Source organism: Sus scrofa, chromosome 1, assembly GCF_000003025.6.
Source record: "Sus scrofa isolate TJ Tabasco breed Duroc chromosome 1, Sscrofa11.1, whole genome shotgun sequence".
Classification (NCBI taxonomy): Eukaryota; Metazoa; Chordata; class Mammalia; order Artiodactyla; family Suidae; genus Sus; species Sus scrofa.
The window spans coordinates 184185055-184210405 of NC_010443.5; the positions used below are offsets into that span (position 1 = coordinate 184185055).

General features: G+C 41.6%; 1 protein-coding gene and 1 long non-coding RNA gene across 5 annotated transcripts in view; one reads left to right on the top strand and one right to left on the bottom strand.

Annotated features, from left to right (window-relative positions):
* Positions 1-25351, top strand: part of LOC106509117 — a 72271-nt gene that overhangs the window by 36905 nt on the left and 10015 nt on the right. The window contains exon 3 of one of the 4 annotated variants that reach the window (XR_001306386.2): positions 1523-3225. The exons of the other annotated variants lie outside the window; for them this stretch is intronic. This is a non-coding gene — a long non-coding RNA (uncharacterized LOC106509117). Of the gene's footprint in view, positions 1-1522; positions 3226-25351 lie in introns of those variants that run through there. 4 annotated transcript variants of the gene reach the window in all.
* GCH1 (GTP cyclohydrolase 1) overlaps positions 16178-25351 on the bottom strand; it is a 62829-nt gene continuing 53655 nt past the window's right edge. Inside the window, exons 5-7 of the mRNA XM_021102249.1 lie at positions 21354-21385; positions 20115-20199; positions 16178-19115 (exon numbers count right to left, since the gene is read on the bottom strand). Coding sequence (XP_020957908.1) covers positions 18989-19115; positions 20115-20199; positions 21354-21385 — 244 coding nt within the window. The 3' untranslated portion in view covers positions 16178-18988. The remainder of the gene's footprint in view (positions 19116-20114; positions 20200-21353; positions 21386-25351) is intronic.

Here is a 25351-nt window from a genome sequence, read left to right on the forward strand (position 1 = left end):
ATTACAGAGGTTGACTGCTAAAGATTAACCAGCTTGTGACAGTGAGCTAGAGGTGATCTCATAGTTTAGGCCCATTGATTAACAAGAAGAGCATCGGATGGAGAGGCAAGACAGGAATCTCTGCTCTAACCCAGCAGCAGGGATGCATGTCATTTAATCCTCGGTGAGCCCCAACTTGCTCACTGATAAAATGAAGTGTTCTTTACTTAAGAACACTGTTGAGTAAATACTTGTGGAAAGTACTATTAAAAGTTTAATACATTCCAGAGAGTTCCCACTGTGGCACAGTGGTAAAGAACCAGATTAGTATCCATGGGGACATGGATTTGATCTCTGGCCTTGCTTAATGGGTTAAGGATCCAGCTTTGCTCTGAGCTTTAGTGTAGGACACAGATGTAGTTTAGATCTGGCATTGCTGTGGCTGTGGTGTAGGTCGGCAGCTGTAGCTCCCATTGGACCCCTAGCCTGGGAACTTCATATGCCACAGGTGCAGCCCTAAAAAGCAAAATAATAATAATAATAGGGTTTTTTTTTTTCCTTTTTAGGGCCTCACCCATGGCACATGGAAGTTCCAAGGCTATAATAAGTTTAATACATTTCATAAAAAAAGTAGCACCTTATAACAACTTTTCCAGATTTAATGTTGGGTGTGAGTGCACACACATGAACACACACACACACACACACACACACACACAACATTAAATCTGGAAGATTTCTCTTCTGTCCTCAAAAAACTAAAATGGGGAGTTCCTGTTGTGGCACAATGGAAGTGAATCCAACCAGTAACTGTGAGGTTGCAGGTTCCATCTCTGGCCTCGCTCAGTGGGTTAAGGATCCAGCGATGCCATGAGCTGTGGTGCAGGTCACAGACGCGGCTCAGATCTGGTGTTGCTATGGCTCTGGAGTAGGCCAAAGCTGCTATTCTGATTCGACCCCTAGCTTGGGAACCTCCATATGCCGAAGGCGCGACCCTAAAAAGGAAAAACAAAACAAAACTAAACAAAACTAAAATGCAGGAAACACAAATAAATGATCAGTTCTCAGGATTCAGGGTTACACCTTGATTTTAAACTTCTTTTTTACAGTGCTCTAGTTAAAAAGGCCATGGGAGTTCATTGTTGACCTATCTGCACTTCAATGCAAAAGATATTTTTAATGTTACTGTTAGTGTTATTTAATTATTTTCTAAATATTAAATTTATATGGAAATTCTGTTAAAATAATCAGGTATTGACAGAAGAAGTCATTTGCTCCCACCTCTTCATTAGAGGTGATTTTGACAACTATTAAGCAAGAGAAGGTCAGAGAAGTTTTGGATGAGAATGTCAAGTCCATATGCTCCTTGCTTATAGGTGACTCAGCTTCTAGAAGGACCCAGAAGTGAAATTTTGTTCCGAGATTAGCTGTCCTTGGTTAAAGATACTTTCTGAATGTATGAAATACTATGAAATAATTCCATGGTCCCTGCTAGTCCTAAACTGATTTTTATTTACTAGTTTTTCTGTTTCCTGCTTTTCAGTTTATCCCTTGATTTTAGAAATGAAATGGCCCTACAAAGAGAAAAATCTCCATAAAGAAATGTACCAGTCAAGATCAAATATGACTTTAAAGGCTAGTATCATCTCATGGGTGACATGGGAAACCTGGCAAAAAGCCAAATTACAAAGAAAAGTATCTCATTTGCCTATTCATTTGGCACATTTTCTAGCATGAAAAGATCTGGAAAAAGGAGGGAGAAAAAGTAGTTCATCCTAAAATCAGAAGAAAACCAACAAAGCCTACATGTGGCAGCCTCAGAGGAAGTTTTCATCCACACCCTGGCATTTCATCACAGCCTGCTCAGCTCCGATGAACAGCCAAACCATGGTTCTTTGAGCAGCACAGTCCGTTCTCAAAGTTCAAGGATTTTTCAAAAGGTCAGAGTTGTGGACACATTGCTCAAACCAAACAGGGGGACGTAGAAATGAGAGGCACAGTGGATGGACTCACTGGGGCTGTGTACTGCATGTGCTGGGAGTCATCTCAGCAGGATTTGTAAGCAAGTCCTAACTACACCATTAGGGAGAGAATAAAAGAAGCTGCTTAAACATAAGACCTGGTGTGTCACTTCCCTCCCCACCCCAGTTAGCCAGAGCCTGGGATTCTTAGTCAGAAGGCCATGGCAATGTCACTGAAGTCAGGCACCAAAACACTCCAACCGTCCAACCCAAACCTTGGAATTCCCCAGGAATAGGCCCTTAAAGTGATGTCAAGTCTTGTGGGATTCACCATTTCCAGTCCTACAAGAACACCTCCTCTTTAACAAAATCCTAGCTGCCAAGGAACGCATCACACTGGAGCCAAGGAAGTCACTTGGTTGATGCTTTAAAACTGAAGCCTGTCCAGAGCAGACAGACCTTCCCCCAAAAGGAGTGAATTCTGTTGCATCCCTGGAAACAAAACGAAGGGGAGCTGTATCCAGAATAGAGGCTGAGCAGGACCAGCTGAGCTGGGGCTGCCTCGGGAGGAGGAGTCCGAGGTCATGGAGGACGGTGGTGGAAGAGAAGCACCCTTTTGTCTTCTGCTCAGCTGAAGTTTCCCTTAGTTGGACAGCCAGCCATTCCAGCCTTTGACATTTCTTGGGGCAAAGACAGGGCTTTGCCAAAGCAAATGACCAAATAAATTGTAAGGAGAAGATGGGAGAGAGGGAGCAAGAGGTGAATCTACAGCCTTAAAAAAGGCTTGACAACGCATCATCAACCAATGGACAATCTGAAGTGGAAATTAAGAAAATAATTCCATTGACAATAGCATCAACAAGAGTAAAATAGGTGCCGGTTGTGGAAGGAACATGAGTGATTTTTAGAGCAGTCAAGCTCTTCTGCATGACACCATAATGGCAGTTACCTATCGTTATACATTGGTCTGAAGTCACAGAATGTATGATACCAAGAGTGAAACCTAATGTAAACTGTGGAATTTGGGTGATTATGGTGTTTCAGCGTAGGGTCAATAATTGTAACAAATGTACCACTGTGCTGGGGGATGTTGACAAGGGGAGGCCTTACATGAGTGAGGGCAGGAAGCATAAGGGAAATTCCTGTACTTTCCATTCAGTTTTACTGAGAATCTAAAACTGCTCTAAAAAATCGACACAACATTGTAAATCAACAATAAATTTAAAAAACAAAAAATAAGGTTTTTAAAAATAAAAATAAAAAATAAAACTCTCTGAAAATAAAGTCTGCTAATAAAATGAATAAAATACTTAAGAGTAAACTAAGGAGGTGAAAGACTTGTACACTGAGGGAGTGTCCATCATGTTCAGTGGTAACGAACCTAACTAGCATCCATGAGGATGCAGGTTTGATCCCTGGTCTCACTTAATGGGTTAAGGATCTGGCGTTGCCATGAGCTGTGGTGTAGGTCACAGATGCAGCTCAGATCCCGCATTGCTATGGCTGTGGTGTAGACCAGCAGCTATAGCTCCAATTTGACCCCTAGCATGGGAACTTCCATAGGCTGCAGGTGAAGCCCTAAAAAGACAAAAACAGGAGCTCCCTTCATGGCTCAGCAGTTAATGAACCCGACTAGGATCCATGAGGATGTGTGGGTTTGATCCCTGGCCTCGTTCAGTGAGTGAAGGATCTGGCATTGTTGTGAGCTGTGGTGTAGGCTACAGATGTGGCTCAGATCCCATGTTGCTATGGCTGTGGCATAGGCTGGCAGCTGTAGCTCTGACTGGACCCCTAGCCTGGGAACCTCCATATGCTGCAGGTGTGGCCCTAAAAAGCAAAAAATAAAATAAAATAATAAAATAAAAAGACAAAACCAAAACAAACAAAAAACAAGACTTGTACACTGAAAAACTATAAAATGTTGATGAAAAAAAATCAAAGACATTAATGAATGGATATTCATGAATAGCAAGACTTAAGATTGCTAGAATATCCATACTACCTGAAGCAATCTACAGATTTAAGTGAAATCTCTTATCAAAACCCCAATGGCATTTTCTTTCACAGAAATTGGAAAAATACATTCTGAAATTCATATGAAATCTCAGAGACCCCAAAGAGCCAAAACAATCTTGAAAAAGAAAAACAAAGCTGGTGGCTTCATGCTTCCTAATTTCAAAACATTATAAAGCTAAAATAATCAAAAATAGTGTAGTACTGGCATAAACATAGACATATGGACCAACAGAACAGAATATTCAGCCCAGAAACAAATCCTCAAGCATATGATCAAATGATCTTTGACGAAGGTGCCAATGCAACACAACTGGAGAGAGACAGTCTCCTCAACAAATGGTGGTGGTAACACTGGCCATCCACACACAAAAGGAGGATGTTGGACCCTTCCCTTATGTCACATGCAAAAATTAATTTTAAAAGGATTAAAAACCTCACCTTAAGAACCACAACTATAAAACTCCCAGAAAAAAAGAGGGGGAAAGGGAAAGGGCAAGGATTTCTTGACTATGACACTAAAAGTACAGATAACAAAAGCAAAAATAGATAAATGGGACTACACCAAACCTAAACTTTTTTTTTTTTTTTTTGGTCTTTTGTCTTTTCAGGGCCACACCTGTAGCACATGGAGATTCCCAGGCTGGGGGTCGAATCAGAGCTATAGCTTCTGGCCTACACCACAGTCACAGCAATGCAGGATCCAAGCTGCATCTGCAACCTACACCACAGCTCGCAGCAATGCCGGATCCTTAACCCACTAAGCAAGGCCAGGGATCAAACCTGCGTCCTCGTGGATGCTAATCAGATTCTCTTCCGCTGAGCCACAATGGGAACTCCTAAGCCTAAACTTCTTATGCAGCAAAGGAAACAACAACGTGAAAAGGCAACCTACAAAATGGGAGAAAATATTTGCAAACTATTTATCTGGTAAGGGATTAATATATAAAGAACTTCTACAACTCAACAAAAACATCAAATAACCTGATTTTTAAAAAGTACTTGAATAGACCTTTTTCCAAAGAATTTATACAAATGATCATGTGCATATGAAAAGATGCTCAACATCACTAATCATCAAGGAAATGCAATTAAAAACTACAATGAAATACTACTTCCTGCCCATTAGGATGGTCATAATAAAAACAAAAAACTGAAAAATAACAAGTTTTGGCAAGGAGGTGGATAAAGTGGAATTCTTGTGCAGTGTTGGTGGGAATGTAAGATGGTATAGCTGCTATGGAAAACTGTATGGAGTTTCCTCAAAAAATTGGGGAGAATTACTGCATGATCTAGCAATTCCACGTCTGGGGTATATATCCAAAAGAATTGAAAAATGGGATCGTGAGATATTTGCACACCGCGTTCACTGCAGTATTATTCACAATAGCCAAGAGGGAAGAATAATCTAAGCATCCATCAGTGGATGAGTGGATAAAGAGAAAGTAGTATATGCATACAATGGAATAGTATCCAACCTTTAAAAAGAAGGAAATCATTTAAAAAAAGGAAGGGAACCCTGCCATAGACTACAACAAGGGTGACTCTTGAGGACATTATGCTAAGTGAAATAAACCAGCCACAAAAAGACAAACACTGCATAATTCTACCCATATGAGGAATGTGAAGCAAACTCTTAGAAAGAGAAAATAGAATAGTGGATACCAGAGCTGAAGGAGGGTAAGAGGGTGAGTTGTTCAATGGGTACAGGGTTTCGATTTTGCAAGATGAAAAAGTTCTAGAAATCTGTTGTGCAACAAAGTGCAACAGCATAGTTACTACTATTCCATACACTGAAGCATGGTTAGGATAATAAATTTTGTGGTTTTTACCACAATTTAAAAAACCCAGATCAATCAATTGTAATGTATGGACTTCATTTGTACCTTGATTCAAATAAACTATCTTTAAAAATGATTTGAATTGGCAGAGAGGACAAGATGGCGGAGGAGTAGGGGGACACGCTCGCCCTCTCCCACAAACACAACAAAAAAAGCACATCTACAGAATAAACGACTCACACAGAACAGCAACCAATCGCTGGCAGAGGAACCTAAACTCCAATAACGGCAAGAAGTTCGTGAAATTACTGGGCAGAACGGGAGAAAAGAGGAGAGTGAGAGAAGGTGAATCTGAGCGGGATGGGTGCTCCCGAAAGGGAACTGCGGAGGAGAAAGGGATCCCACACCCTGGAAAGTCACCTACCGGGGGAAAGATCAAACAAACCGGAGGAATCTCCAGATGCAGAGAAAAGTGTAGCAGTAAGTTGGAGTACGGAAAAGCCGATCAAGAAACCAATGGACCATCTGAACTACGGGTACAGTCACCAAAAATTGAGACGCCTGGGTGGGGGCTGGGCACCGAGACCTCGGCTCCAGAGGTTAGTCACCCGGCTGGGGGGGCGGGGCAGAGCGGAAACTGCTTGGGAGGTCTAGAAACCATTTGACGGGGCAGAGACTGCCTGGGAGACTAGAAAACAAAGCTGTCGCAGAGGAAGGGAACAATACTCTAGGAGTGGGGAAGTGGAAAGCCGCATCAGAGGGAACCTGGGAGAAGAGCCTGGTCTGCGCCCGTGCTGGGGAGGGGAGAGAAGAAGGGGTGGGTCCCCATAGAATACACCCCATGCCACAGCAAGCTTACAGGCCCGCTAGCTAGCAGAAAGCTGTGCTTCCCAATGCATCCCCTCCCCACACCCCCGCTACCCCCTACGCTCTCACCAGACCTGGGGCTGCCTGCCATCCAGGAGGGCTGGCCTCAACAATTGCCTGAAGCCTACCACCGTAGGGGCTGTCCCTGCACAGGCCTGCTTGCCCTTTGGAGGGGCTACACTTCCGCAGAGCAGCACCAAACACCACCAGCCCCCGAGAAAAGGCCTGCAGCCCAGAAAAGCTAGAACAAGCCTAGCCAGGCCGTGAATAGATCTGCTTAATTCTCGGATGGTTTTTCTGAGTCGGGCTGCCCCGGAGAGGAGCCTCTTGGGTTTCCAACGGTCCTGCTACCCGCCCAAGCCCCCAGGGGGTGCCCTAGTGGATCAGCTGCATAGGACTTCCAGCTCCAGGCAGGACCCCCTGCAGCCCAGAAAAGCTGCAACAAGCCTGGCCGAGTCGGGAAAAGATCTCAGACGGTCTTTCTGAGTCGGGCTGCCCCGGGGAGGAGCCTCCTGGGTCTCCAACGGCCCTGCTACCCGCCCAAGCCCCCAGGGAATGCCCTAGTGGATCAGCTGCATAGGACTGCCAGCTCCAGGAAGGACCCCCTGCAGCCCAGAAAAGCTGCAACAAGCCTGGCCGAGTCGGGAAAAGATCTCAGACGGTCTTTCTGAGTCGGGCTGCCCTGGGGAGGAGCCTCTTGGGTTTCCAGTGGCCCTGCTACTCACCCAAGCCCCCAGGGGGTGCCCCACTCCCGCGGAATAGCTGCTCAGCACCACCAGCCCCCTGGAAGAGCCCCTGCAGCCCAGAAAAGCTGCAACAAGCTCGGCCAGACTGTGAAAAGATCCGCCTACATTCTCAGGCTGTCCTTCTGAGTTGGGCTGCCCTAGGGAAGAGCCTCTTAGGTTCTCAGTGACCCAGATAGCTGCTCCAGCCCCGAGGGGGTGCTGCACTCCTGAGGAACAGCTGCCCAACACCGCCAACCCGCTGCAAGAACCCCACAGCCTAAAAACACCAGAGCAAGCTCTGCATGACCAAGTGAAATCTGCTACCATCGTGGTGTGGACCTTCCAGTCCTGTCTGCCCTCAGGAAGTCCTCCTTTGCTTCAAAGAAACACTGTTAGTCCCATCAACACTCCAGAAAAGCCACACTGCCTCAAAAACGATTGACCAACAACGCCAGCCCTCAGGAAATATTCCACGGCAGTGACAAGGCAAACACTGCCCAATAACGGAGAGTACAACTCCCTCAGGAGAAAGAAAACAACAAGCAAGATGAAGAAGCTGAGAAACCACCCCCAGTCAAACCAACAGGAGAACTCACCTAAAACAGTCAGCAATGAAACAGATCTCTGCAGTCAGACAGACCTGGAGTTCAAAAGAGAAATACTGAAAATACTGAAGGAATTAAGAGAAGATATGAACAGTAATGCAGATACCCTCAGAAAGGAACTAGAAAATATAAGGAGGAGCCAAGAAAAACTAGAACATTCATTTGCAGAGATGCAAACTGAACTAGGGGCAGTAAAAAACAGAATGAATAATGCAGAAGAACGAATCAGTGATATGGAAGATAGAATAATGGAAATCACTCAATCTGGTCAACAGACAGAAAACCGAATCAAAAAACTGGAAAGCAATATAAGAGACCTATGGGATAATATAAAGCGGGCCAATCTACGCACAATAGGAATTCCAGAAGGAGTAGAAAAAGATAAGGGAATGGAAAATATATTTGAAGAAATTATTGCTGGAAACTTCCCAAATCTAAAGGATACTGGATTCAAGATACAAGAAGCACAGAGGGCCCCAAACAAACTGAACCCAAACAGACCCACACCAAGACACATCATAATAAAAATGGCAAAAGTTAGTGATAAAGAGAGGATCCTCAAGGCAGCAAGAGAAAAACAGAATGTTACCTACAAGGGAACCCCCATAAGAATATCAGCTGATTTCTCTACAAAAACACTACAGGCCAGGAGGGAATGGCAAGAGATATTTAAAGTGCTAAAAGGAAAAAATATGCAACCTAGAATACTCTATCCAGCAAGAATATCATTTAAAATAGAAGGGGAAATAAAAATTTTTCCCAACAAACAAAAACTTAAAGAATACAGCAACACAAAACCCAGGTTAAAGGAAATATTGAAAGGGCTTCTCTAAACCAAAAAGAAAGGAAGGAAAGGGAAGAAAAAAGAAAAGAAAAAAAAAAAGAAGAAGAAGAGGAAGAACTAGGATTGAGGAAACCGCAATCAGAGAGCAGTCACTCAAATAAGCCAGCATACAGATTTAATCATGAACATGCTTCAAACAAAATAAAATTAAAAAAAAACGAAAAAAGTCATCAAAACCATAAAATGTGGGCAAGGGATGTCAGGAGGTAAATAACCCTTTTTGTTTGTTTGTATATTTCTCTTCTTAATTTTAATATAGTAATGAAGTGTTTGAACTTACAGGACCATCAGGCTAAAACACACAATTATGGGAAGGGGTTAGCATACTTAAAAAACAGGGCAACCACAAGCCAAAACCAAATATTGCATTTGCAAAAAAAAAAAAAAAAAAAAAAAAAAAAAAAAAAAAAGTACACTCAAGCAGATAATAACAGGAGACCATCCAACCAAAAAAAAAAAAAAAAAGAAAGGAAGAATGGAGAACCATAGAATCAACTGGAACACGAGGTTCAAATGGCAATAAATAATCATCTATCAATTATCACCTTAAATGTCAATGGACTGAATGCCCCAAGCAAAAGTCACAGAGTGGCTGAGTGGATAAAAAGGCAAAAACCTTCAATATGCTGCCTACAAGAAACTCACCTTAGGACAAAAGATACATACAGATTGAAAGTGAAAGGGTGGGGAAAAATATTTCATGCCAATAGACATGACAGAAAAGCAGGAGTCGCAACACTCATATCAGACAAAATAGACTTTAAAACAAAAGACATAAAGACAAAGAAGGACACTATTTAATGATTAAGGGATCCATCCAAGGAGAGGATGTTACTATCATCAACATATATGCCCCAAATATAGGAGCACCCAGATACATACAACAAATATTAACAGACATAAAGGGAGATATTGATGAGAATACAATCATAGTAGGAGACCTTAATACCCCCCTCACATCAATGGACAGATCCTCTAGACAGAAAACCAATAAAGCAACAGAGATCCTAAAGGAAACAATAGAAAAGTTATACTTAATTGATATCTTCAGGACACTATATCCAAAAAAATCAGAATACACATTCTTCTCAAGTGCACATGGAACATTCTCAAGAATCGACCACATATTGGGACACAAAGCGAATTTAGGAGCGTAGAAATTATCTCAAGTATCTTCTCTGACCACAATGCCATGAAATTAGAAATCAACCATGGGAAAAGGAAAGAGAAAAAACCTACTACATGGAAACTAAACAACATGCTACTAAAAAACCAATGGGTCAATGAGGAAATCAAAAAGGAAATTAAAAACTACCTTGAAACAAATGATAATGAAGACACAACCTCTCAAAATCTATGGGATGCTGCGAAAGCAGTGCTCAGAGGGAAATGTATAGCAATACAGGCCTTTCTCAAAAAAGAAGAAAGATCCCAAATGGACAACTTAACCCTTCACGTAAATGAATTAGAAAAAGAAGAACAAAGAAGTCCTAAAGTCAGCAGAAGGAAGGAAATTATAAAGATCAAAGAAGAAATCAATAAAATAGAGACTCAAAAAACAATAGAGAAAATTCATAAAACCAAGAGCTGGTTCTTTGAAAAGGTGAACAAAATTGACAAACCCCTGGCCACACTCACTAAAAAGAGGAGAGAAAGAACCCAAATAACCAAAATTATAAATGAAAAAGGAGAAATCACAATGGATACAGCAGAAATACAAAAAAACCATAAGAGAATACTATGAACAACTGTATGGCAACAAGTTTGACAATCTGGAAGAAATGGACAATTTTCTAGAATCTTACAGCCTGCCAAAACTGAATCAAGTAGAAACAGACCAACTGAACAGACATATCACTAGAAATGAAATTGAAGAGGTCATAAAACACTCCCTACAAATAAAAGTCCAGGACCAGATGGCTTCACAGGTGAATTCTATCAAACATATAAAGAGGAATTGGTGCCCATCCTCCTTAAACTCTTTCAAAAGGTTGAAGAAGAAGGAATACTCCCAAAGACATTCTATGATGCCACCATCACCCTAATTCCAAAACCAGGCAGAGATACCACCAAAAAAGAAAACTATCGCCCAATATCATTGATGAATATAGATGCAAAAATTCTCAACAAAATCTTAGCCAACTGAATCCAACAACATACCAAAAAAATTATACACCATGACCAGGTTGGGTTCATCCCAGGTTCACAAGGATGGTTCAACATACGCAAATCAATCAGCATCATACACCACATTAACAAAAAAAAAGTCAAAAATCATATGATCATCTCAATAGATGCAGAAAAAGCATTTGACAAAGTCCAACATCCATTCATGATCAAGACCCTCGCCAAAGTGGGTATAGAGGGAACATTCCTGAATATAATCAAAGCCATTTATGATAAACCCACAGCAAATATAATACTCAATGGGGAAAAACTGAAAGCCTTCTCACTCAAATCTGGAACAAGACAGGGATGCCCACTCTCACCACTGCTCTTCGACATAGTTTTGGAAGTCCTAGCCACAGCAATTAGACAAACAAAAGAAATAAAAGGCATCCATATAGGAAGAGAAGAGATAAAACTGTCACTGTATGCAGATGACATGATACTATACATAGAAAACCCTAAGGACTCAACCCCAAAACTACTTGAACTGATTAATAAATTCAGCAAAGTGGCAGGATATAAGATTAACATTCAGAAGTCAGTTGCATTTCTGTATACCAGCAATGAAATGTTAGAAAAGGCATACAAAAACACGATACCTTTTAAAATTGCACCTCACAAAATCAAATACCTCGGAATACACCTGACCAAGGAGGTAAAGGACCTATATGCCGAGAACTATAAAACTTTAATCAAAGAAATCAAAGAAGATGTAAAGAAATGGAAAGATATTCCATGTTCCTGGATTGGGAAAATCAATATTGTAAAAATGGCCATACTTCCCAAAGCAATCTACAGATTCAATGCAATCCCTATCAAATTACCCATGACATTGTTCACAGAACTAGAACAAACAATCCAAACATTTATATGGAACCACAAAAGACCCAGAATCGCCAAAGCAATCCTGAGAAACAAAAACCAAGCAGGAGGCATAACTCTCCCAGACTTCAAGAAATACTACAAAGCCACAGTCATCAAAACAGTGTGGTACTGGTACCAAAACAGACAGACAGACCAATGGAACAGAATAGAGAACCCGGAAATCAACCCTGACACCTATGGTCGATTAATCTTTGACAAAGGAGGCAAGAACATAAGATGGGAAAAAGAAAGTCTATTCAGCAAGCATTGCTGGGAAACCTGGACAGCTGCATGCAAAGCAATGAAACTAGAACACACCCTCACACCATGCACAAAAATAAACTCAAAATGGCTGAAAGACTTAAATATACGACAGGACACCATCAAACCCCAGGAAGAGAACATAGGCAAAACACTCTCTGACATCAACATCATGAATATTTTCTCAGGTCAGTCTCCCAAAGCAATAGAAATTAGAGCAAAAATAAACCCATGGGACCTCATCAAACTGAAAAGCTTTTGCACAGCAAAGGAAACCCAAAAGAAAACAAAAAGACAACTTACAGAATGGGAGAAAATAGTTTCAAATGATGCAACTGACAACGGCTTAATCTCTAGAATATATAAACAACTTATACAACCCAACAGCAAAAAAACCAATCAATCAATGGAAAAATGGGCAAAAGACCTGAATAGACATTTCTCCAAAGAAGATATACAGATGGCCAACAAACACATGAAAAAATGCTCAACATCGCTGGTTATAAGAGAAATGCAAATCAAAACTACCATGAGATACCACCTCACACCAGTCAGAATGGCCATCATTAAGAAGTCCACAAATAACAAGTGCTGGAGGGGCTGTGGAGAAAAGGGAACCCTCCTGCACTGCTGGTGGGAATGTAAACTGGTACAGCCACTATGGAGAACAGTTTGGAGATACCTTAGAAATCTATACATAGAACTTCCATATGACCCCGCAATCCCACTCTTGGGCATCTATCCGGACAAAATTCTACTTAAAAGAGACACATGCACCCGCATGTTCATTGCAGCACTATTCACAATAGCCAGGACATGGAAACAACCCAAATGTCCATCAACAGATGATTGGATTGGTAAGAAGTGGTATATATGCACAATGGAATACTACTCAGCCATAAAAAGGAACGACATAATGCCATTTGCAGCAACATGGATGGAACTAGAGAATCTCATCCTGAGTGAAATGAGCCAGAAACACAAAGACAAATACCATATGATATCACTTATAACTGGAGTCTAACATCCAGCACAAATGAACATCTCCTCAGAAAAGACAATCATGGACTTGGAGAAGAGACTTGTGGCTGCCTGATGGGAGGGGGAGGGAGGGGGAGGGATCGGGGGCTTGGGCTTATCAGACACAACTTAGAATAGATTTACAAGGAGATCCTACTGAATAGCATTGAGAACTTTGTCTAGATACTCATGTTGCAACAGAAGAAAGGGTGGGGGAAAAAATGTAATTGTAATATATACATGTAAGGATAACCTGACCCCCTTGCTGTACAGTGGGAAAATTAAAAAAAAATTTTAAAAAATGATTTGAATCAAGGGAAATAACAAGAGAAAATTGAATGCTGACAATATTTGATATTATTTATAATTTTTTCTTCATTCGTTTATTGATTTATTTGCTTTTTATGGCCACACCTGCAGCATATGGACGTTCCCAGGCTAGGGGTCCAACTGGAGCTACAGCTGCCAGCCTAGGCCACAGCCACAGCAACATCAGGTCCAAGCTCTGTCTGAGACCTACACCACAGCTCATGGCAATGCTGGATCCTTAACCCACTGAGTGAGGCCAGGGATCAAACCCACGTCCTCATGGATACTAGTTCAGTTCTTTACCACTGTGCCACAACGGGAACTCTCTGGAATGTATTAAACTTTTAATAGTACTTCCTACAAGTATCTTCTCAAAGGTATTCTTAAGTAAAGAACATTTCATTTTTATCAGTGAATAAGTTGGGGCTCCTGGAGGATTAAATGACAGGAACTCCTTGATATTAAAGCATTATTAGCTTTTGTGTATAATGAATGGTGTATAGGTTGTGTGATTCCTCTTCTTTTAGATAATTTGAAATATTTTTGGATGAAATGATGTCTGTGATTTGCTTTGAAATAAAGCAATAGGGATGGGAGGTATGGAGGAATCAAGACGACCATGAATTGAGATTTACAGAAGCTGGATCATGGGTATACGAGGGTCTTGGACTTATGTAATATCTACTCTTGTAAAATTTTTTTCCATAATAAAGACTAAAATAAACACAAAACAAATGCCCCTGGAAGATTTGGTGCTGTTGAGTATTTACACTTGTCGTTGAGCTCATCTACTGAGCCTTCCCTCTTCACCATCAGCTGGGAACCCAGGTCAATCATAGTGAATCTGGGTGTTCTGTGTTGACGGATGGCCTTCTCTAAAACCTTTGGTGTCTGTAACTGTTTTTTTGGGTTTTTTGTTTGTTTGTTTGTTTGTTTGTTTTTTGGCACATGGAGGTTCCCAGGCTAGGGGTGTAATTGGAGCTGTAGCCGCTGGCCTATACCACAGCCAAAGCAACGTGGCATCTGAGCCACGTCTGCGACCTACACCACAGCTCATGGCCACACCGGATCCTTAAGCCACTGAGCAAGGCCAGGGATCAAACCTGCAACCTCATGGTTCCTAGTCGGATTCGTTAACCACTGAGCCACAAAGGGAACTCCCATGTAACTGTTCTTCTACTAAGTGATAAAACAAGGAACTTGGCCAATTTGTCTTTTTTTTTTAACTTTTATTGAAGTATAGTTAATTTACAATGTTGTGTCAGTTTCAGGTGTAGAGCAAAGTGATTCATAAATCTATATTCTTTTTCAAATTATTTTCCGTTATATTTTATTACAAGATATGAACATAGTTTCCTGTGCTATACAATAGGACCTTGTGGTTTATTTTATATATAATAGTTTGTATCTGTTATCCCAAACTCTTTTTTTATCTCTCCCTCCTCCTTTCCCTTTTGGTAACTGTTAAGTTTGTTTTCTCTGTCTGTGAGTCTATTTCTGTTTTGTAAATAAGTTCATTTGTATAATTTTCTTGATTCCACATATGTGATATCATATGATATTTGTCTTGCTCTGAGTCCTTCAGTTAATATGATAACCTCTAGGTCCATCCATGTTGCTGCAAATGGCATTATCTCTCTCTCTCTTTTTTTTTTTTTTTGCAGCTGAGTAATCTTGCATTGTATATATATATACCACATCTTTATCTATTCATCTGCTGGTGGACATTTAGGTTGTTTCCATGTCTTGGCTATTGTGAATAGTGCTGCAATGAATGTTAAGGTGCAGGTTTCTTTTGGAGTTAGAGTTTTCATCTTTTCCAGATAAATTTGTTCAGAAATGGGACTGCTAGATCATATGGTAACTCTATTTTTAGCTGTTAAAGGAAACTTCATACTGTTCTCCCTAGTGGCTGCACCAATTTACATTCTCACCAACAGCGTAGGAGGGTTCCCAATCCAGCATTTATTGTTTGTAAACTTTCTGATAATGGCCATTCTAACAGGTGTGAGGTGGTAGTGTAATACCTCACTGTGGTTTTGATTTGCTCTTCTCTATTAGAGATATTGAAAATCTTCTCAAGTGCTTATGGGTCATCTGTTTGTCTTCTTTGGAAAAATATCTATTCAGGACTTTGGCCTATTTTTTGATTGCATTGTTTATTTTTTGATGTTAACTTGTATGAGCTGCTTATATATTTTGAAAATTAATACCTGTTGGTTTGCAAACATTTTCTCCCATTCCATGGGTCATCTTTTCATTTTGCTTATGGTTTCCTTTGCTGTGCAAAAAAAGCTTTTAAGTTTAATTAGGTCCCATTGGGTTTTTTTGGTTTTTGTGGGGGTTTTTTGCCTTTATTTCCATTACTTTAGAAGACGGATTCCAAAAATATTGCTGTGATTTATGCCAAGGAGTGTCCATGTTTTCCTCTAGCTTTATGGAATCCAATCTTACATTTAGCTTTTATTTTATGTTTGCACATGGTATTAGAGAATGTTTTAATTTCATTCTTTTACATGTAGCCATCTAGTTTTCCCAGTCACTTATTGAACAGACTATCTTTTCTCCGCTGTATATTCTTGCCTCCTCTGTCACAGATTAACTGACCATAAGTGCATGAGTTTATTTTTGGGGTCTCTATTCTGTTTCATCGATGCTCTCAGGAGCATCTGCTTTTGTGCCAGTACCATGGTGTTTTGATAACAGTAGCTTTGTAGTATAGTCTGAAATCTGAGAGTGTAATTCTTCCATCTGTGTTCTTCTTTTGACAAATTCAATCTTTGGCAAAAAAAACTCAGGAGCAGCATCCTGGGCTTACTGAGCAGTTCATTGTTTTACTGATGCCTGTGAGCTGTGGTTTTAGGAATATCTCATGCACTCCTGTTTAGGTGATTAGGTTTACTACCCACAGGCCACAGGCCACAGGCTTGGAGGAGAGGCAGGCCACCTCAGTGCTCCAGCACCTGGACAGGCTGACAACCACTGAGGGCTAGGCCCCTGCCTAGGTGGAAATGAAAACGGGGAGAAGACTACCTGAGAGAGGGAATGATGAGGTCACCAGACACAGACACAAAAGAAGCAGCAAAACCTTTGCTCCTACTCAAAAGTTTTGCCAGGCAGGCTGTTCCCTAGAAAAGGGAGGGGAACTCTTCCACTCCCTGCATTGCCCAGCTCCTGCCCCAGCCATCTCTTCCTTCCCTAGCTGCTCCCACATAGAAAGCAAGGCCAGTTCTCAGGAGCTGTGGTTACCCAAACTTAGGCTTAGAACAGGGACATGAGGGTCACTCAGATTCTCTGTTCTTACCCCAGATCTCCTCTTCCCCTTACTGCAGGAGGGTGAGGACAGTAATACTTAAACTAAATACCAAAGGGAAACGGAGAGCCTGGAGTAAACTTATGTTCTAGAATTCATATTCTAATAGTTCGATGGTTGGAAGAAGCCCTTATGAAGGGTATCGTTGCTAAAACAGAATGCAATTAAAATAACTGAATTTATTGATGTATCTATACCAGTGGTTCAAAAAGAAACTACTTTCACAAGAACAAAGTCGTAACACTTTAATAATTTAAATAAAACCAACTTCAGGAACAATATACACCATACATAAAATTCAAACAATTAAATCGAACAGTGTATTTAAATGCATCAAATTCTTAAAAAACCCCCAAAATGGACTCAAGGCCATGGATGTGAAAAGGTAATTTTGGAGTACTACAGACCAGAGTAAAATAGACAAGGTTATTACTTTGCATTTACCAATACTCCAGACCAATACTGTGGATACTTTAGACTTTTATGAGGACACTTCTAGGGAATGTTAGAATAAAGAGTCATTAAAAAGGAATACAATTGATCTCAGAAAGATGAATTAATAGCTAGCAATTTCTTTGGTCCTCCAAATCACACCTGCAAAAACTTTAAAGTATTAACATGAGCTGAGTGTTTATCTCTAAATGTCTAAATGTTAAGTGGGATAATGTCTGATCAGGTTAGATTTTAAGAGGAACTAAAAATCAACCACCACTCTACTTTAGAAACCCCAAATACAGAAAAACAAAAGGAACTAGAAGTAGGAAAGAATTAAAAAACAAACAAACAAAAATACCTCTGCCATCTTGCCCTAGCAGAAGCCAAATGGCATCCGAGTGGTAGCGTTCCAGCAAGCACTGTAGCCAACCCTTCTTAAGGTAATGGGATAAATTTGAAGAGCACAGTGTCAACCAAGTAAGAGACCTCATGGAATAATTGTGTTTGTTTTTGCAGAGGATTGTGGCGGCGGTGGGGGTGGGGGTGGGGGGGGTGTTGTTTGCTTGTTTTAATTTGGCCCACACTGCCCCAGCAGAGGACATTTTAAGATAATCAGTAATAAGGCAGCAGCATCCTAGACTAAAAGATCTATCCCACTTGAGGAGTTACACAGAAGACAAGATCCACATGGACCACAAGGAAAATCAGTACAGGGGCTTCCAGTATTCTCCAATCATTCCAGAAAATTACAGTGCATTTTCACAGATATCAACAGTACAGCTTTCATTAGACAGGGGACATAGCTCAACACAGTCAACAGTGAGAGTCTGCATTCTCTCATGTTCATGGAAGCTATGGTTCTGCAGACCTGAAAGGATGGACACTTTCAAAAGTTTCTGGAAAAACTTAGAAAAATATTTGATAAGTTAAAAAAAAAAAAGTTTTGAGGCATCTACAGGGAACATACAAAGTAAGCTCCCAAGAAACGTGTAAAGGCAGAACTGTGAGAAGTAATTATTTGCAGTGTCAGTACTAAGTCTTATAAAATAATGGCTTTTTTAAAAAAGGCAAAGGTATCTACTCTCTAAATGGTATGATATTCTCATCAAGGCACAGAGAGTTAAATGTCTAAATCCCTGTATGTTGACATGAGAATACACTCGTAAACAACGCCAGGAACGAATTCCTTGTACTTGAATTTTAAAAAGAATACAAGGTAGAAATTGCTTTTTTAACTCATAGTAAAATAAAAAACATAGATATTCCAGTACTTTCCTTTGGTGACATATGTTACAACTGGATAGTTAAAAAATAAATACGTAAAAAATAAATTGTCACTGGCAGTTAAATAAACATGATTAAAGTGGGGCCTGCTGGACTTTGAATTTGCAGAACAATGCTGCACACTGTACATAAATTATTTTAAGCACTACAGCATTTTTGTTTGGGGAAGATAAAATAAATATATCGGCCATAGTTTTCTTCCATTCCCAACACTTCTATACTTCTCAATCAAATCACCATACTCTGAGCAAAATACACACATTCTTCTCTCTTCCCAGCACCCTCAGGTTACTTGAAAGGCAGTGGTTTTATGCAAATAACCTACACTACTGGCAGTTTGCTTGCATGTTGCCACTAAAAGGTGGCAAGAAGAAAGTAGAGGGCTCACCCCTTCATTAATTATCTTTATTTGATTTGCTATAAATAATTATTAAATACGATTAGTGACAAGGAATACAGTTCACGTCTGTAACAACTGGAAATGGAATATACAAACAATTAAGACTAAACGACACTACTAGTGGCACAATCTGTAAACCACGTGGCACACGCTGAGGTTCAGCTCTTAATGAGAGTCAGAAACTCTTCCCGGGTCTTGGGGTCCTCCCGGAACACCCCCAACATTGTGCTGGTCACGGTTCTACTGTTCATTTTCTGCACCCCTCGCATTACCATACACATGTGTCTACAAAACAAGGCAACAAAGATGGTTTCAAGGAGTAGACAACTGCAGATTTGTTTTTTTATTTTTATTTTATTTCATTTAATTTCATTATTTGTCTTTTAGGGCCGCACCCACGGCATATGGAGGTTCCCAGACTAGGGGTCAAACTGGAACTGTAGCCACTGGCCTACACCACAGCCACAGCAACGCTGGATCCTTAACTCACTGAGCAAGGCCAGGGATCCAAGCTACAGCCTGATGGATACACAGTCAGATTCGTTTCCTCTGAGCCATGACGGGAACTCCAGATGTGTTTTTTTTTAAAAGCAGCCCAAGTGATTAAATCTGATTCAGCTGAGTTTACTGCGTATGTCAAAATGTCACTTTGTAGACAAATTTGGCCTAAACTTTTCTATTTTTAAGTTTCTAAGTCTTATAGCTTTTACCTTATCAGAGGTCAAGCCCTAAGGCATCTAGCAGGAGGAGGGAAAAATAGAATTTTCTTCCTCATTGATACTAATGGAAAAGGTCTCCAGAAATAAACAACTTCTAGATGAAAAGAAATTTAGAATTCTCACTCGATCCATCTTCAGGACCAAGACAGTACTAAGCTAGCTCAGGTCTTCAGAGAAACACTGAAGCCTGCTGGTCTGACCAGGCAGAATCCAGAGAATGGTGACCACAGTAGGTGAAGCCGGTCAGCATCCACAGTACACACTTCAGGCCAGGCCAAAGAACAGATGAAAACGGCCCACAGCACATGCGCCATTCTCATAACTTATTCTTAGTGTCGTCAGCTGCCCTTTGTACCTATTCTCAGCTCACTTTATTTTTTAAATGTGTGACAAAATATTAGGAAAACTCTGCTTAGAGCAACAAAGAGTTAAAGAAGAAATTCAAAGAAGACATAAAACCTTAGTGTTGCGCAGTTTCACTATACCTAAATAAATCTCTGACTCTGTACACCCCCCACCCCCCAAAAAACCACTGTGACATTATTAAAGGCAGGTACGGACTTACGTTGCTTCAACCACTACTCCGACTCCAGCAGGTCGCAAGGCCTCTGTGATTGCTACAGCAATTTGTTTTGTAAGACGCTCTTGAACTGTGGGTGTAATGGGGAGCTCAGTTTAGAAGTCTGACATCAACAGATAGCTGGGAGCTTTTGTTGTCGCTAGAATATTTGAAATCTTAAAAAGCAAGACCTCAGGAGTTCCTGTCATGGCTCAGTGGCTAACGAACCCAACTAGCACCCATGAGGACTTGGGTTCGATCCCTGGCCTCCATCAGCGGGTTAAGGATCCGGCGTTGCCATGAGCTGTGGTGTAGGTTACAGACGTGGCTCCAATCCTGCGTTGCTGTGGCTGTGGTGTAGGCCGGCAGCTACAGCTCCAATTCGACTCCTAGCCTGGGAACCTCCATACACCGCAGGTGGAAGCTCCCCCCCAAAAAAGAAAAGAAATAAAAAGAAAAGAGAAAAAGCAAGGCATCAGTGAGGCTTAAGAGCCAAGACATACCATACCTCCTGGGCCACAGGAGGCCCCCTCTTCAATTCCCTCCCCTGTAGTACAGGTGCCAAAAGGAACCCGGGAACCCCAGGTGCCCTCCAGCACTACTGGAGGGAACGGATTAGAATGAAGACTCTCTCTTAGGTGTGCAGAAAGACCAAGAGAAAATTGACAAGCCTCCCCCTGCAACCTTCGGGGGGCAGAGTAGGACAAATGAATAAATAGCTTGCAAAAGGGCTATAGTCCAATTACCGAATTGTACTTAGAGCAATGTTGAAAACCAATGATTTAACCTAAATAATGCAGTTTCTGTGCTGAATAACAACATCTTTGAAAACACAAAAGTGTTCACTGCAGCTATTTGAAAAGTGAAAAAAAATCTCCAAATACCAGAGCAGGAATTGGTTAAATCAAGCCAGAGCACAGCCAGCAAAATGAGATGGTTACATGTATGTGGAAAAAAAATGTTCAAGATTTAAGTGAAGACAAAGGATGGAAAAAAGGCAAAGCCAATTTTCAAATATGACAATAAAAATAAATTGATTCTAAAATTTTGGTATATGCAATAAAATGTGAAGGAATGTGCCAATACAATGATTTGTTCTGGAGGCTTGAAACACAGCAGACTTTCTGTTTTATATTCCTATGCAGCTTTAATTTTTATAAGATATATGTATCATAGTAAGAACAAAAAATACTTTTTCCTTAAGAAAAAATGTTTTTTTATAAATAAAATAGTTTAAAAGCTTACCTTGTAATCTTCTACTATAGATTTCTACAATCCTAGAAGAGAAAGAATTGTTTTAATTATAAATTGAAGTGAAATTGGTAAAGGCTTCCTCATAAGACTAAAGAATAGTTGCTTTACTGAAGCAATTGTAGGGTGTGGGCAGGGGATAAATGCTTATAGGAAGAGAATAGAAAGATGCAAAACGATCAAAAAAAAAAAAAAAAAAAAACGACAAGAGGGAGAGTCTAAAGGAGACCACCAACCATGACACAGAGTTGGGCTTCCCTAAGTCCCCAGAGAGAGAGAATTAAGTGTAACGTTCACTTAGGAAAAACAACGATTAGAGATGAGTAATTTTTAAGCTCCCAAGTCATCAAGTTTAGGCCAAGTCTCATATGTTCTAATTAATCATATTGTTTAATCAGTGCTTAAAGTTCAAATTAAAAATAAAGACTATTTGTTAATTAATAGCAGACCCACGTCAGCTATGTACCAACTAAACCTATTAGGATAATCAGATTAGAGCTAAGCAGACTCCTTCAGATACCTCTTTGTAATAGAGGGTTACAGCAGCACTCAGGATTAATCCCCCCGAATAAAAGCCCCTGATCTTAGCTCATGACACAGTCTGTCAGGTGATGAATGTCCCCGTTCGACATTTTATAATATACTCTGGCTATAAAATGTAAGGATGGCCTCAGAAGTACACATTTGAGGATCACCTCCACGTGAAGGATCTTTCTTTTAACATTTGGCCGTTTAGACATGAATTTGGACTCAATTTAAGCATCAGCTGGCCTATGAGATGTATTAAGGCCCTTTTCCCCCAATGCACCACTCAGACCTGCGGACTTGACAGCCAGTGAAGTCAGTTGCAGGCGGGCCGCCCTCCTCCAATAGGAAAGCCTCTAGCGTTTTACTCCCTCCAGGCGCCTGCATGTTTCTAGTAGGTAGAGCGCCTGTCGTGCCAAAAGAGGGTCATTTGTTATTGAGGGCCTTCTGTGTATACGATTGTGTGGCGAACAGGGCCCCTTGGCTCAGAGAGTTTGTACTTCTTATTCCTAGTTTATTCGTTTTTCTCTTTCAAGTAAGGAAAAGATGTTGAATTTCCGTCTTCTCAACATTAAAGACAATCATGTAGCCTATGGTGGGGCCACACAAGATGGCCATTCTCTTGCTCTCTGTAGGTCCCTGGCTCAACCAGACCCTGCTTCAGGCACACGACTATCCAATCCTTCTAATTACAGGGCTAAATCAGTAACCACCTATGTGCTTGCCTCCTGCCCCAGGGGCTCGTTTCCCTGGTAACTGATGAGCCAACTGGAGGTCAGTTTCCCTATAAATGGAAGCTTCCCTCTACCCCGCAAAGCAGAGATTGTTGCCTGCACGCTGGGATGTCACTCCAGGACCTGGCTTTGGACTTGTAAGATTCCCCCCATCCTCTATAAACTGTTGATGTCTCTGTTGCTGTCTCTAGGCGCTTTCTTTTGTCTTGAGGCTGGGCAATTACAAGGCTTGGAGGCCTAAGAGGTGCAGGGCACAACTACCAGGCCAGCCAAGAGGCTGAGGAAACGCCCATGAATGCAGAGAGGTCAGGAACTGAGGATGGGGAACAGAAAGTCATGGGGGGATCCCAAAGTGGCCATCCACTGGCAATGTGGGGCCCTGTGCAGCTGGCTACCCTAAGAGGTATCCCCCCTCCCCATTATATCAACAGGAGCCTGCTAACCTCAGAGTTTTTGTCCAGTTTAAAAATAGCCCCAAGCTCCTAGCTCATTTGACTGCCTGGGGATAGCTGGTGAATACAGACAAAATCCCCCAGACTTAAAATATCTACAAAATTAGGCATACCCCAACACTCCACCCTAAACAGTTACAGACACAGGCTTTAGAGGTACTAGCTCCAGGACAGGCCTGGGACTTGGACATGGCCAGTTACCTAGAAGGGTTTGGGACCTGTGGCAATGGCAAAATTACAAGAGTACCCTTGGGCTTCTAGTCCCCCAGCAATGGAGGGGGGCAGAGCAACAATACAGTCTGATGAAGCAGCAGCTACATGCAGTCAGCAATGTGTTACAGCAGGTAAAAGACATTAAAAAAGGCCTGAGTCATGGAGCAATGCACAAAAATACTACCTGGGGTCTAGAACAGCCATGCATGACAAACAGGACCCCCATGGACATCGACGGTGACCAAGAAATTCACGTTACCAGCCATGAAGTTCAAAAATGGGCTGATAGAAATGACACTAGCATTTTCACCTGCCTTACAACCCCACTGCTGCCAGGGCCATTGAAAGGATGTTAAGGACTACTTAACAATTATGATGGGAATCCTGCTCTCAGGTGGAGCAGGAGGCTAACTGGAGCCCTATGCATCAAACATCCCAGGAGCAACTGTCCCAGTGCCTACGTCACATTAACCAAGAAGCAATTAGCGCCACCCCAGTTCAGCTGTTGACCACAGAAGGACCCTTGCCAACTGTCGGTCAGGACAATAACTCACTTTTGCCCATTGCCACAGTATCTACCCCCAGGGGAGTACATTAGAAAATGGCCCTGGGACTGGGAGGTAAGTCTCAGGTGATTTGGGTTTACCACCCTATAGGAAATAAGATTAGGAAGAGTCTTAGAGATTTCACCTCTCCTACCTGCCCCACCTAAGACTAATGAAGTAATTACTCTGGACCTCTCCAGGAAAAGGCCCCTAATTTATATTAACCCTCTGGCCTGTCAGACCGCCTCTCCAGTATTTAGCATTGGCTGTGGGGACTGAGGGTGGACAGGTGGTAGGGAGTTGCAGGTCAGGACAAAAACCACAGGCAGAGGTGTTAATATCTCAGAATGCTGATACCAATAATGTTTTGCTTAAGGGTCATCCCTGTATTGTGCCTCTTAAATATCTTAGCATTTCATCCCTAGTCTGAATAGAAGGAATCTGTTCACAGACTGGGGGACAAGAGTGGCCTCACTGCACTTGAGTCTTAGTGCTGGGTCTATGGGGAGATGCCAGTGCCATCCTCCTCTTGACTCCATGAAAACCTGACCCAGTAAGTGCCTGGCTTATTCTTGCTACACTTTAGCTGCTGCACTCTGCATCATATTTGTGGTATCTGGTTGCAATGCCCCCTACATACCTGACCCCAGGGCTATCATGGAAGAGGCGGGGTACCAAGATTGTAAAGGTCATGCAGGGTGTGTAGGAGCGGAGTGTGTGGTCAGGCCAAGTAAGATGGCTGTTCTCTTGCTCTACATTCATTCCTGCCTTGACCAGACCCCGCTTCATGCACTTCACGCACATGACTATCCAATCCTTCTAATTATAGCACTAAATCAGTAACTGCCTAGGTGCTGGCCCCCTGCCCCAGCTGCTCATTTCCCTGGTAATGTGATGAGTCAACTTGATGTCAATTCTCCCTTATAGATGATAGCCTCCATCTAACCCAGTAGTGAAGGTTGCTGCTATACACCGTGGAGTGTCCCTTCAGGACCTTGCTTCGGACTTGTAAGATTCCTCTATGCACTGAACTGTTCCTTGGTTTTCTAAGGCTGCACCTGTGGCACATGGAAGTTCCTGGGCTAGGGGTTGAATCGGAGATACCAGCCCACGCCATGCAACACCAGATCCTTAACCCACTAAGTGAGGCCACATCCTCACAGAGAATATGTCAGGTTCTTAACCCATTGAGCTACAACGGGAGCTCCTAAACTGTTAATATCTCTGCTGTCTCTGGACTCTTTCTTTAGTCTTGAGGGTGGGCAACTACAAGGCCTGCAGGCCTGCAGAGTGCAAGCAACATACAGCTTCCCTGAATTAAAAAATCTTTATTTTGCCTTCATTCTTCAAGATAACCTGCTGAGAGGAATTTGTTGGGAAGAAAATTTTAGTTTGACACTGACATTTCTCTCCTTCTCAGTACTGCCATTGGCAAACCCATGGTCAGTCTAATCGCTGTTAACCTGTAGGTAACACTTTCTGTGTGGCTGCTTTTATGGTTTTGGATTTGTGTACTCTGCCAT